Source organism: Portunus trituberculatus, chromosome 21 (assembly GCF_017591435.1).
Source record: "Portunus trituberculatus isolate SZX2019 chromosome 21, ASM1759143v1, whole genome shotgun sequence".
In the NCBI taxonomy this organism is placed as follows: Eukaryota; Metazoa; Arthropoda; class Malacostraca; order Decapoda; family Portunidae; genus Portunus; species Portunus trituberculatus.
The window spans coordinates 7129985-7144984 of record NC_059275.1 but is presented as its reverse complement, the minus strand read 5'-3'; the positions used below and the strand labels follow the sequence as shown (position 1 = coordinate 7144984).

The window sequence follows — 15000 nt, the reverse complement described above, 5'->3', positions numbered from 1 at the left end:
CACCTGCTCGTACATATGTGTGTGTGTGTGTGTGTGTGTGTGTGTGTGTGTGTGTGTGTGTGTGTGTGTGTGTGTGTGTGTGTGTGTGTGTGTGTGTGTGTGTGTGTGTGTGTGTGTGTGTGTGTGTCGGAAATTAATGTGATTTTAAATAATGTGAAAATGTGCATCATATTCTTGCTAATCCTTCATTCACAGTTCCTCATTATCGTGTCTCCTTTATGCATTGCTTTTATCTATTAGTTCGCCATGAAGTGTTTGTAATATGGCGTCTATTGTATGAGTCAGCGTATTTCCATCTCGTTATATTGATTATCTTCATTTTCCTTCTCTCCGCCGTTCTTTGACATTTTATTTTCTTTTTTTGGGGGGTTCGTCTTAAGCTTCCTCTCTGTTTTGCTTTTATAACTGATATTTCCTAGATCAACTTTCCTTTTGTCTTCATTTTCTAATCAATTTCTTCTCCAGCAAAAACTTTTATGTAAGATTTTCACACACGCACATACGTTCGTACACACACACACACACACACACACACACACACACACACACACACACACACACACACAGCTAACATAGAATTATGCTTGATTATTTTTCCTTATATAAGTAATTTTTATCCCAGCACCTGTCCAATGATAGCGGTGCCCACCCCACCCTCCTTCCTCTCTCTCTCTCTCTCTCTCTCTCTCTCTCTCTCTCTCTCTCTCTCTCTCTCTCTCTCATATTCGTTTGCTTCTTAAAAATACAATAAGTTTTCAAGCATTTTCTTCCATTCTTTCATAATTTTGCTGCTATGTAAGACACTTATTCCCTTATTTATCTTTTCTATCCTTCTTTCACATTTTTTTTCTTTAATTTCCTAGTAGCGTCGGTTGTAGGGGTCGCTGGGTGGGGAGGAGCCTTCGTGTGTGCTATCCTATCTATCTCACTGCATGCTGGACAGTAGACTCCTCACATACAGTCCTCTTAAAGGTGTGATGTTTGGTATTTCTTTGTGTTCCTTTATGAATCCTTCTTGTCTTCTTATTTCTATATCCTTCGTTTTTTTTTTTTTCTTCCTTATTCTCGTATTTCTTTTAGACCAGCATATTCTTTCTTTCTTTTTTTTCCTCCCACTCCTTTTCTTTGTACTCTTTTCTACTTCGTTCTTTTGGCCTTCCTCCTCCTCCTCCTCCTCCTCCTCCTCCTCCTCCTCCTCCTCCCATTACGCCAGGCAGGATCAGAGGCCAAGTCTTACGTCCATTAAACACTTAATTGCTTTTGTTTGTCTCTCCTCAAATGCGATTTTCTTGTTGATTCCATTAGTGCGCTTCGCCTTATCGCTCATATCAATTAATGGTTATTTTGGTCGCCCGGTGTGACGGCTGTGTTAGGAGAGGAGGAAGAGGAGGACATGGAGGAGAAGGGAGAAGATGAAGGAGACTAGCAAGGATACAGGATAGGGTAGAGTTAAGGAATGGAGGAAGATGGGTGGAGATAGAAGGAGAAAGAGGTGGAAAGTGTGTCTAAAGAAGGGAATAAGAGAGCCTTTTTCTTTCAGTTATGAGATGAGGATAGAAAAGTGAGAAGGTCTGTCCTCACTGACCCTTCACTCATGCACGCTGTCTGAAGGAAAACACAAAAACAGTAATAACACTTTAACTGATGAAAAAATACATTCATCTTACTGAGAGACGATCATTCCTCCAAGTTAAGGAAAAATAGGAAAGTAAAAAAGGCTCCTACTCTTACGGTGTTCTCTCCTACACAGTCAGAAAAAATAAAATAAAAACACGTTAACTACAGGCAAGAACAGACATGAACTTACAGAAGAGAAAGGAGGAAGTTTTAATACAGGAAACGAGGACTGCAGAAGCACTGAATCACGCATTACACTAACAGTACATAATATTACTGCTTACATTAACCTTATGTACACTTCAGAGACTGGCAAGAACAAGAGTGACCTTCAGACTAAACAGATAGAAAGTTTCCGCGCCACAAGCTGGGTCGACGAGGCATTGCAAGCAGCTTATCACACTAACTAGACTGATCAGTGAAAAATTAATGTTGCAAGTATTCCAAGCAGCTTATCATGCTAGCCACAAGTTTAATTTATACAAAGTGAATATTAGAAGCATTACAAGGATCTAATCTTAATAAATGAATTGGTTTATAAAGGATGACTAAAACAAGCATTACTCGTGCAAACAGCTTCGGGTACTTAAGAAAGAGTGATTGTAAAACCTGAATAAATAGAAGAATTAAAAGCATAATAAACTGTTTAATACACTCAATATAAAGGATGAATTGGAAAAAGAAAAGTTTAACTCATGACAAGCATTGCAAGCAGTTTACTTAACTTAATAGAAAGTCTGAATGATAAAAAAAAAAAGGCGAATATTTAGAACATCACTTAGACATATTACATTGAAAAAAAAATCAATATATGTTGATTAGCATAATTTAAACTCACACATTACAATCAACTACCAACTTAACACATTCACTAAACACAAAGGGTAATAAAAAAAAATGTGAAGAAAATTATTATGAGCTTCAGCACCATTACAAGTACACAGATTAACGAAATAACAACAAAAACACACAATAACACTGGTCTCGCATCGTGTATATAACAGAGAACGGTTCCTGAGCACGTGGTTGAGTGGTGACAAACAGACCAGCTTGCAGGATTCGTCACGTGTGTCGCTCTAACACATTAAAGCGATTCATAATTAATTTGATCATTTTTTCCCACACTTATTACTTCCGCACGGAGCAAGTCGTTCAGGTTCGTGGCCAGGAAGAAGGTGAGGCGGTGAAGGTGCAGAAGAAGAAAGGTCACGCAGATAAGGAGGGGAGAATAAAAAGAAGACATTCACTTTAATACAATGAGAGACGATAAGAAGCAGTAATAGAATCAGAGTGAAGTGAAAATTCCAGATAGTTGCAATAAACACACACACGGGATGGGTGGAGAGAGAGAGAGAGAGAGAGAGAGAGAGAGAGAGAGAGAGAGAGAGAGAGAGAGAGAGAGAGAGATTCGTTTCAGAAATGGAAAACAATGATGCAAGAAACAAAAGCAAAGATAAGATAAAATTAGACACAAAAACAAAAAAATAATAAACGGATGAAAAAAAATAGAATTGGTGAAGAAAGATACAGAAAAAAAGAAGAGAGAAAAATAAAAAATAAGAAGCAAAGGAGTAATTATCAGTAAATAAATTAACAATGCCTTAATCGAGACTCTTCCAATAAATACACTAATAATAATAATAATAATAATAATAACATCCTATCAATTAAGAAAGAAAGACGAGAAGGGAAGAGAATGATAATAAAGTGAAGGAAAAAAGAAGAAGAGGAGGAGGAGGAGGAGGAGGAGGAGGAGGAGGAGGAGGAGGAGGAGGAGGAGGAGGAGGAGGAGGAGGAGGAGGAGGAGAAGAGAGGAGCAGGTGGAACGATGAACAAAGAAAAACAAAAAGAAAACGGATCAACAAAGACAAGGAGGCAGTGAATGAAAGGATAAGCGAAGGACGGAAGAGTGATAAGTAAAGAGAGAGGGAAAAAAGGCAGAAAAGGTTAATCTTGCCACCAGCAGAAGGTATCAGTTTCTCCAGGTGGTCCAAGGCTCAGGTGAGGACGTGGGAGGCTTAGTAGAGGGAATGAAGGCTGGGGGAGGAGGAGGGAGGGAAGGAAAGGGAGATGGGGGGGAGAGTCGAAGAGGGAGAGGCCCACCCTAAGAGGAACACAACCCGTCCATAATGCCAGCTACGGAGTTTTATGGGTTTGTAGATTAGCTAAGTGTGGTGGTGGTGGTGGTGGTGGTGGTGGTGGTGGTGGTGGTGGTGGTGGTGGTGGTGGTGGTGGTGGTGGTGGTGGTGGTGGTGGTGGTGATGTCGGTGGTGGTGGTGGTGGTGGTAAGGCTTACGCTTACTGCAATGAATTTTGTATCTTAACGTCCCTTTATTTTCTGAAGGTGCAAGAAATATGTACGTAAACAACTTGAAATTATTGTGTGTGTGTGTGTGTGTGTGTGTGTGTGTGTGTGTGTGTGTGTGTGTGTGTGTGTGTGTGTGTGTGTGTGTGTGTGTGTGTGTGTGTGTGTGTGTGTGTGTGTAGAAAAATAAGCAGGAAAACAGATACAGCCATATAGACAGCTACACAGACAAAACAAAACAAAAAACACTCATTGACAGACTAACACACAAGGAGACAAAGAGACAAACAAACATACACACGAATAAACAAACAGCCAGACGGACAAGACAAGACAAGACAAGACAAGGGCGAGGTTGTCTATCCAGCAAACGTACAAAAGAAACACGTTTAAAGGAGAAAAAAAAAGGAGGATAATAATGATAATAATAATGCTAAATCATATCCGCCGTAAAAGTAGATTAAGAAATACACGGTAAATAGTCATAAATATGTATACTGAATGTGGTGTCTTAATAATAGTCGTTAGTTTATTATACATGCCAATTATCATGCAGGAGGAAAAATGCTTCGTACAATTACTAGTCATTTTGTTTCCTTAAAGATATTTATGATTTTAGCAACGCCGTGTACGAGAGAGAATCTGTTAGAATTTTACTGATAATATTCTTTGATTGTGTGCACGAGAGAGAGAGAGAGAGAGAGAGAGAGAGAGAGAGAGAGAGAGAGAGAGAGAGAGAGAGAGAGAGAGAGAGAGAGAGAGAGAGAGAGAGAGGGGAGACTGAGCGCTCTGAGATAGGACACAAACAAAAAGAAAGAACAGAAGGACAGATGAAGGGTAAGGAGGAGGAGGAGGAGGAGGAGGAGGAGGAGGAGGAGGAGGAGGAGGAGGAGGAGGAGGAGGAGGAGGAGGAGGAGGAGGAGGTGGTGGTGGTGGTGGTGGTGGTGGTGGTGGTGGTGGTGGTGGTGGTGGTGGTGGAGAAGGAGGACGAGAAGAAAGAGAAAAGCTGATAGTGGGTGGCTGGGTGGCAGAGAGGCAAGGAGGCAGGGACAGGCAGAAGAACGAGGGCGAGGATGAAGGGTCGTTTGCCTTGCCTTACTTACCTTCCTCGCCTCGCCCTGCCGCGGTAACATTTTCCCGCTCGCCATTACACCCACTCCACCAGAACCTATTAATTGGTCGTGAGTCTCGGTCAAGCGTGTTCATTCATCTCGGGAATGTGCAAAGGTACCGGGAGCGCGTGGCGGGATGGCGACTCCCGCCCTTGCGCGCCTCCATCCCAGCGCCGCAGCTCCTCCAGGGCTGCCCAGGCTTGAGCCCCGCACGTCCCTTCGATGGCTAATGAAATGTTTACAAAATTAATTTACTCGGACCGTAAAGGTTAAGTGTCTGGCAAAGTGACTTGACCTGGTGATTACCTGACCACCTCCTCCCTCGCCATGGCCACACCCTCACCGCCTCACCTCCCCCATGGACATTCCACCTTGGCCAAACCCTGACCAGACCACCACCATCACCACCGTCATGGCCACACCCTAACCAGACTACCACCACCACCACCGCCATGGCCAAATCCTGACCAAACCACCACCACCACCACCGCCATGGCCACATCTTACCGACTCATCTACCCCTGCATGGCCACTCCACCTTGGTCACACCCTGACCAGACCACCACCACCACCACTGTCACGGCCTTATCCACACCAGACCATCCTCACCACCACCACCATGGCCACATCCCAGGCCATCCTCACATCCACCACCACCACCACCACCACCACCACCACCACCACCACCACCACCACCACCACCACTACCACCACCACCGCCACTGCCACACCCTGAAACACAGCCACACTCCCTATCCCCCCTTTCAAGGTCGCTCTCTTTAGTCATTCGTAATCTGAATCTGAGGATCTTGAACCACGTGGGGAATTACTTATCAGGATGGAAATGACATGGTGGACGAAACCAACACAGTGTCTTTAACGAGCCAGCTATCAACACCGCAACAACCGCAAAAGAAAAAAAATCAACATTTGACAAGCACAACATACGAGATGCAACACAAGTGAGAGTGACAGTAATCAAGCAAGGATGTTGCCACAATTATTTTTTTTTTTATGTAAGATGAAAAACAAATTAAGGGTAACAGAAAGAGTTAAAAAAGATGGCCCACTTAGTTACCAGTCCCCGTGCAGGTTCAAGTTTGCCAAAAGAAAGGGATAAATGTCTTGAAATACTACATATGCACTACTAATCGTCAATGAAAAGAGAATGTCATTAGTCACAATATATCAAATAAATGACACCAATAACCTCAGTGAAGAGTTTGACAAGCAAGAACACTCGAGCACCATTACACTGAATCACCAGGACGTTATAATGAATCACCACAAAGCAACTGAAATATAACATGCGCATATGGAAAAAGTTCACCGCCTAAGCCCACCACTAAAATAAAATAACAAAAAAAATAAATAAACATCAACCAGAGTGAGAAAGAAAACATCACTACCGCAAGCACCACATAAAAAGAAAGCAAAACTAAAAAAAACAGTCTGCCACCACACCACAACACCACTACCTTCGACAAAACAATCACCACCACCTCCACCTCCACCACCACCACCACCCTCAGAAGACAAGACTCGTGCCTTCAAGTAATTGGTTTCGAGCGTCAGTGGCTTCAAGTTGCTTCTCTTTTTTACTAAATAATTAAACCATGAATAACTTAGACACGGCTGGCCGGTTGGGAGCATCGCGGCGGCCACCACTGGACAACAACAAGCTGCTGCCGAAGGTGTGGCGGGCGTACGTGAGGTAATTTGTTCACTTTTGAGACTCTTTGTAACATTTTGAGTCTCTTTGTAACATTCTTATACCAATTTCCTGTATTTTTTGCTCCAATGTGGGGAGTGAAAGCGAGGCGAGTGGTTTTGTTTAATTTATACTCTCTCTCTCTCTCTCTCTCTCTCTCTCTCTCTCTCTCTCTCTCTCTCTCTCTCTCTCTCTCTCTCTCTCTCTCTCTCTGTCAATACACAATTACCACCACCACTATTCTTACTATAAATACCACCACTACTGCCATTTTCACTACTACCACCACCCTCTACCTTTTTCGATCACCACCACCATTACCACCACCATCACCAATAACAACATTTACACCAATCTCCACGAACCTTAAGCACAAGACACAAAAAGGCACTTGATATTACATGAAACGATAAGCATAAATTCGCCATAACTTTTACGTAGCGACACGAAACTTGAAAGGAAAAGTGACGAGGAAAAAAGGAAAAGAAGTAGAGCGAAGGAAGCAAACATGTGAAGACCGGCTGATAGTGTGGGAGGTTCTTGGTGTGCGTGAAAGTATCAGTTTGCAATTATCTTTTAAAAGCCATTACGCGTCTCAACCACACGAGGAAGTTAAGGACGTATGAAAGTGTTAGAAAGAGCTCAACACCTCAATAACATGAAAATAAATCTCGTTTCTATTGTAGTTCTCTTCTTTTTCTTCCTCTTCCTCCTCCTCTTCCTAATCATTATCACCATCATCATCATTAGTCAGTAGTTTGTATTATTCTAAAATAGCTACATAAGTATCTAAATTTCTAATTCTACTTGTTTTTCGAAATAATTATATGTAACTCTTCTCCTACTCTTCTTCTTCTTCTTTTTTTCCTCCTCCTCCTCCTCCTCCTTCTCCTCCTCCTCCTCTTCTGTACTATCCTGTCTCTCCCACTAATAGAGAAAAAGTTACCCAAACAGCCAAATAAGGATCAAGAGTCAGCTGTTGTTTGGACTTCCTTTGTATTCCTTTGCATTCCTTCTCCTCCTCTACTGATACAAATACTAGTTATCTCAATGTGTCGAAATTCATCTCAAGTTCTCCTCCTCCTACTCTTCCTCCTCCTCCAAAAGCCAGTATTTAAAGAGTCACTATCAATATAACTCAACGAGGAAGTGTAATGATGATGATAAGCCGCTAATGACACAGTATCTCCTTCTTCGGCGTCACAATTACGTCACGTCACTGTCGGGAGTGTATCTGTAATTAATAGCACACACACACTTGATTAATGAGTCCGCCGCGTATCTTCTATTTTTCTCTCTCACGTTTAATGTTGCGAATTAAGTGAACGTTGAGATGGAAGGAGTGTTGTCGCGAAAATGCATATATGATTCAAGACAACGTGGAGAGAGAGAGAGAGAGAGAGAGAGAGAGAGAGAGAGAGAGAGAGAGAGAGAGAGAGAGAGAGAGAGAGAGAGAGAGAGAGAGAGAGAGAGAGAGAGAGAGAGAGAGAGAGTACATGTCAATTCTAAATAGACACGTATTTCATTTTTTTCTCTCCCTTATACATAGTCTTATTCATAATTTCCTTGCTTTTCTCTCTTCCTTTTATGTATTTATATTTTTAACATCTTGCATTCCCTCCCTCACAAACTACTTCATCAGAGCAACAAATCTTTTTTTCATATATTTTCTTTCTTGGCTCTAATTAGTGTTTATACTTCTTCCTCCTCCTCCTCTTCCTCCTTCTTCTCCTCCTTCTCCTCCTCCTGCTCTTTCTGTTCCCTATTCATCATGAGCCGGACACACACAACAGGCTGACGACGAACGAAACGGTGCATGGGAACGATGACTATTATTAGGAGGCGAAAGCAGGTGTGTCGGGGCGTGGACCAGGTGAGGCAAGTGTGGCCAAGAAATGGAAACACAGGAGCACAAAGGATGGGTGGTGGTGGTGGTAACTATAATTAAGGTTCTAAAATTGCTATTACTCATGTAGGATTTTTCGTCCGTGATAGTTGGATGAGAATGCCTTGACGTAGTAATGTTATAGGTGTGTGTGTGTGTGTGTGTGTGTGTGTGTGTGTGTGTGTGTGTGTGTGTGTGTGTGTGTGTGTGTGTGTGTGTGTGTGTGTGTGTGTGTGTGTGTGTGTGTGAACAGGTACACGCGCGCACTGTCTCATTACAACCAGTGTTCCGGGGCCACACACTTTTGACGAGGCGGGGGAGGCCACGTGACCGCCATCACAATTAACACGAAACCCTCAAATAAAACCTGCCATGTACCCGCAGTTCGTCCTCCTCCACTATCCGCTCACTTTTCATCTCACGTCGCCCCCTCTCACTCCCTCTCTTCCTCACCCTCTCACTCTCCTTCATCTCTTACGTTTCACTCTCCCTCTGAAAGCCTCCCACCACCACTCCTCTCTCGCCCTCTTTAGCTCTCCCTCGGTCCATTCCTAGTCTGGGCGAGTTACGCAGATATATATAGGTGGACAGCCGATGAAACACTGATAAGAATTTCACTGCAGGACTCATTGGCAGCCTTTGGAATACGAGAGGAAGGGAGGGTAGTGTAGGATATCCGGGTTATATCACACACGCACACGCACACACACAGACACAGTTTAACCCCTTCAGTACCGGGAGACATTTCTACCTTGAGTTTTGTGTGTGATTTAACGATTTTACTGAGATTAAGAAGGGTCAATGGAAGTCAGAAGATCAATGGCTAAAGTATTCATTATTCTAATCCCCTACATGAGTTTCTGAACCTGTATAAAATCACCAAATAGTAAGCAGAATGAATGGGAAATGGTGACAAGGTATTGAAGGGGTTAAGGAGGTTTCCAATCTTATACATAAAGGTAAATGATGCTAAAGTTGTGTTATATATCTGTGCTTTCTTATATTCGTTCCTGTGGTGATGTCATGCAGTGTGAAGGCGTGGCAATGGGGCTCCTAATGACAGTCCTTTTAAATGCTGGTAAGGGACGGGAACTCGTTTTCTTGGAAGTGAGAAATGTTATAGGTGTTAAGACAGGTAAACACATCAGAAAAATAATGTCACTAACGAAGGATATAATAATGATAATAATCTCGTTGTGCCCTTGTGTGTGTGTGTGTGTGTGTGTGTGTGTGTGTGTGTGTGTGTGTGTGTGTGTGTGTGTGTGTGTGTGTGTGTGTGTGTGTGTGTGTGTGTGTGTTTGTGTGGGTGGGTGGGTGTGTGCGTGGTGTTTAGATGCTAAATCACAAAAAAAAAAAAAAAAAAAAAACGTGGTAATAGGAACAGATTATGACAATTGTTCTCATAGCGCGGAGGAAGAAGAGTAAGCAAAGATATCAATTACGAATACAGCATCATCAGAATTACTGGAAAACAAAAGTGTGCGAAAACACATGAAAAGGTTGTTACGTCTAACGATACTGGACTTGATATTGTGTAGCTAACATGCGAACCAGGACACACACACACACACACACACACACACACACACACACACACACACACACACACACTGTCTCTCCTTAACTCTCTCTCTCTCTCTCTCTCTCTCTCTCTCTCTCTCTCTCTCTCTCTCTCTCTCTCTCTTTCAACCTCAACACGAGATCACGGCCAGACAAGTTACTGTACATATCGCATCGTCTATTCTAAGAGGTAACCTGGTGGTCTTTCTCCGGGAGGCGCGGGCATTAGTAGGGATTTTCTTGTAGGTACACGTGTAGCTTTCTTCGTAAATACTGCAGCAGAAGTTGTTGTTACAAAAGCCACGCAAGGCTCCAGTGAGCGGCTCATGATTCACGCCAACACCAGCGTGCTTGTGCTGGAGTCTCCCGCTGGCAGCACACATGGGATGGTTTCTCGAGTGGGCGAACACACGTGATGGGAATGTGTTGGCGGCGGGAGGCAGCAGGGATGTGGTGCGGCCCAGCGAGGCAGTCTGCACCACCACCACCACCACTACCACCACCTAAGCTTTCTTTCTGGCACACGTACACACAAACACGCACATCAATTAGAACTGAAACAAGGAACATGACCGTCTGTCTGTCTGTGTGTATGTATGTGTGTGTGTGTGTGTGTGTGTGTGTGTGTGTGTGTGTGTGTGTGTGTGTGTGTGTGTGTGTGTGTGTGTGTGTGTGTGTGTGTGTGTGTGTGTCCATACTTTTAAAGACCCACATCAGCAATAAATGAGATTAGTTAATGTATATTTTTGTATGTGCGTCCATCTAAGACAGCAACACACACACACACACACACACACACACACACACACACACACACACACACACACACACACACACACACGTCTTCTGGTGCCGAAACAAAGGACATGACCGTTAGTGTGTACGTGTGTGCGTGAATTACGGGATGTCTGCGCCGCCCCACGGTCACAGAACGACACAACGACACGGACTCAAAATTCATGTCAGCACCTCAGAATTTCAACACATGGGAGTGGTTCGCTGCTGCCCGACGCTTTGGGCTCACACACTGTGGGCTAACTGCACTCTTGCAGTGCTACTACTACTTCTACGACTACTACTACTACTACTACTACTACTACTACTACTACTACTACTACTACCACTACTACTACTACTACTACTACTACAATAACTACAACTACTTCTACTACTATTGCTACTACTACTACTACTACTACTACTACTGCTGCTGCTACTACTACTACTACTACTACTACTACTATTACTATTACTACTACTGCTACTAATACTGCTACTACTACTATTACTACTATTACTTTTACTACTACTATTACCAGCACCATCACTACTACTACTACTACTACTACTACTACTACTACTACTACTACTACTACTACTACAACAACTACCACCACCACCACCACTAGTACAACTTTTGCTGCTCTTTCCTTTCCCCAAAACAACAATAATAACAACATAGATAATAATAATAAAAAAGCAATAATAATAATAATAATAATAATAATAATAATAATAATAATAATAATAATAATAATAACAATAAAAATAACGAGAAAAAACAATCTTAACCTTTGGCCTCATTTCGCTACACTCTCGTTTGGCGTATCATAAATCTGTTCCGTCTAATAAAGTTAACCTCCTCGCCAGTCTACTGAACCCCAAGGCCGGCGAGGTTGAGGTGCAGGTAGGCCTGAGAGAGAGAGAGAGAGAGAGAGAGAGAGAGAGAGAGAGAGAGAGAGAGAGAGAGAGAGAGAGAGAGAGAGAGAGAGAGAGAGAGAGAGAGAGAGAGAGAGTATATTTTAATTAGACTGTATAGAAACATCACTGCCTCACCCACCTACCCCACACACACACACACACACACACACACACACACACACACACACACACACACACACACACACACACACACACAGTCCCGTTGCACAATCTACGTACGAACACAGACAGGCAAGCAAGCAGGTATGGACGGACAGGCAGAGCAGCAGCAGGCAAGAGGCAGGAGGCAGGAGACAGGCAGGCGAGTAGGTGAGGTAGGCAGGAAGCAGGCAAGGGAGCGCAGGACGTGGGTATCTTGCAGCAATTTTGTGCAACCTAAGTTTTCTTCCTCGGCCGCCACCGCTCTTATCGGGCAAACTTATCTAAATAGCCAAAATGTATAAATCATCCGACGCCTCCCATTACCGTAATTGAAGTTGCTAGCAGTGCGGGGCCAGCTCTCACCTTCCCATCCCTGCCTCCCGCCGTCTGATATATTTGACAACTTTAACACAGTAATAGACCGCCACACGTGAACAGATCCTGTCGCGCCCCATCTTAACACCCGCCCCTAACCCACTCTTAGCCCGACACAACCCGCGCCCGACTGCTGCGACGTGCTCCTCCTACTCTTCCTCCTCCTCCTCGACCATCTTCCCAGCTCCTTCATCTTCATCCCTTTCCTTCAGCTCCGTCCGATTTCTCTCCTTCCTTTCCCTGTTCCTCTCCTTCCTAGGCTATTGCGAACCTTCCTGCCTTCCCATAACTCTCTCTCTCTCTCTCTCTCTCTCTCTCTCTCTCTCTCTCTCTCTCTCTCTCTCTCTCTCTCTCTCTCTCTTATGGAACTTAATAAGAGGTTTAAAAATAATGGAATAATAAGCATATATAAGACAACAAGGAAAATTATAGACTTTTAACCTCAATATTAGGAGGGAGAGCCATAACAGGGAGGCGGGCGGGGAGAGTGATGGCAGAGGGAAAGAAAGGGATGGGGAAAGAGCGCTGGGGCAGGAAAGACGGCTGGATGGACAACTGGGGGAGCGTGTGGATTGATGGAGGGTAAAGGTTGGAGGGAGAGGGTGAAGGGGCAGCGTGTGACAGGTGGAGGGTAAGGGGTGGAGGAGCAGCGTGTGACGGGTGGAGGGTGAGGTGTGGAGGGGCAGCATGTGAAAGGTGGAGGGTGAGGGATGGCAGCGTGTGACGGGTGGAGAGTGAGGGGTGGAAGGGCAGCGTGTAACGGTTGGAGGGTGGGGGGTGTGCTGCAGCAGACGAGGGATTAAAGTGACGTGTCTTGGCCTCACCTGCACCGTTCTTGCCCGGCGGGGGGGCTGCGCGCCCCTCGCCCGGCATCCATCGCCCTGGCCCTGCGGGTCGCGGAGGGCAGGGGGCAGTGCGGGGCTTCGCCCGGGGCCGCGGCACCGCTGGCCGCCACTCTTCGCCCTGTGTGGATTCAGTGGACGTCTCGGAGCGCGAGGCTCGAACTCAACATCGCGTGGAAATTACCACGATTTCAACACAAGATAAACACAATATCTAAAATTCAATTTGCAATTTAGGAAATTATAGATATTTTTCATAGATGATTAGAGTTCTACTAACTTCAAGAGATATGTGGCAATGAGAATTATACGTTGTGAGACGTGGCAACGCTGGCGTGCACCTCGCAGGCTGGCCAAGAATAATAACATAATGATCGGCTGGCCGGCCACCGTGTCCGCTCCTGACTCGCTCCGCTCAGCACAGCTCAACACCGCTCAGCGCCCGCCGATAGGACCTCCACACGTCTTGGGGGCAAGGCTCCCGCAATGTCTGGGCGCCTTCCTCCCCACCCGCATGGCGGCGTCCACCATCACCTGTTCCACCAAACAACACTGCACGGACCGGATGCGCCGCGTCGGGCGCCATCACGCCGTCACTTTCCTTGCCGGTGGCGTCGAAGGAGTCGTTTTGCAACACGTCCCCCTCAGCAGTGCTTCCCTCCATCCCCTCTACTGCTGCTACTCCTGTTGCTGCTGCTGCTGCAACACAACACCTCCAGTTGTTTCCCCGATCCCCGACACTACCTTCCCCACACGACCCCGCCACACAACCCTCGCTCTGCTGAGGAAATGCTGGTGCTGCTGCTGATGATGATAATGATGATGACAGGTGGTGTCAATCATACAAATAAGAGATGAAGTAAGGTGATATGTCTTGCTAATATCCAGCCATTTGTCTACCGACTTGCCTACCCGCCTGCCTACCTACTTATCTTCCTATCTATCGATCTATCGATTTATCTCGTACAGATCTGATATCTACGTATCTATCTATATAGCAATCTATCCATTCTCTCTCTCTCTCTCTCTCTCTCTCTCTCTCTCTCTCTCTCTCTCTCTCTCTCTCTGTTTTCTTTTTCTTTATTTTTGTTCTTTTTTGGCTTTGCAGAAGTACGAAAGAAAATGTATCCTTCTTTCTTTGGGTGTTTGAGGTAAGTGCCGAAGGTCATTCATTCATCCGCTGTCCAAAAGCATTTTTTTTTCCATCACAGTGGCACTGGCTGTGTAATAACAACGTCTGATGCCTTCACGGAAATACTGGAAATACTACACACGTCCATACACACCGCACCCTCCCCCCCACCGCCCCAAGCCCGCGAGAACCTGCCTCGTGAGTTACGATGCCACTGAGTAGAATTTATTATTACCTTTTCGCTTTGAGGTTTAGGGCGTTTCAGTTTCACGCAAGCAACTTCATTACTGTTTCCGGATCGTCTTGAATCTGACACACGCACTGTTGCCTTCGCTTTATTGTTGTCTGTCTTCAGGCGGCGGTAATGCTGCTTGAGTTACGATGTGTTGCTAAATGAAGAATACAGAGAGAGAGAGAGAGAGAGAGAGAGAGAGAGAGAGAGAGAGAGAGAGAGAGAGAAAGAAAGAGAGCTCAACACTTGCTAACCACGAGGTAAGACAGGTTTTATCCCGAAATTGCACTTAATGACCGAACTAAGAGGTATAATTTGGACGTTCTCTCTCTCTCTCTCTCTCTCTCTCTCTCTCTCTCTCTCTCT

At 44.7% G+C, this 15000-nt stretch overlaps 1 protein-coding gene across 1 annotated transcript; it reads right to left on the bottom strand.

The window, feature by feature from the left end:
* Positions 1-12854: 12854 nt before the first annotated feature.
* LOC123507274 (vegetative cell wall protein gp1-like) lies at positions 12855-13934 on the bottom strand. The gene is made up of 2 exons (XM_045260047.1): positions 13703-13934; positions 12855-13432 (listed from the first exon to the last, which is right to left on the bottom strand). The coding sequence occupies exons 1-2, from the start codon at positions 13932-13934 to the stop codon at positions 12855-12857; spliced, it is 810 nt and encodes a 269-aa protein (XP_045115982.1).
* Positions 13935-15000: the final 1066 nt, after the last annotated feature.

Coding starts and splice junctions, on each gene's coding strand:
- LOC123507274 (XM_045260047.1), bottom strand. CDS start 13,934: ATGGAGGGAAGCACTGCTGAGGGGGACGTGTTGCAAAACGACTCCTTC. Junction 13,433..13,702: donor CTATCGGCGGGCGCTGAGCG/GTGTTGAGCTGT, acceptor CGCGATGTTGAG/TTCGAGCCTCGCGCTCCGAG.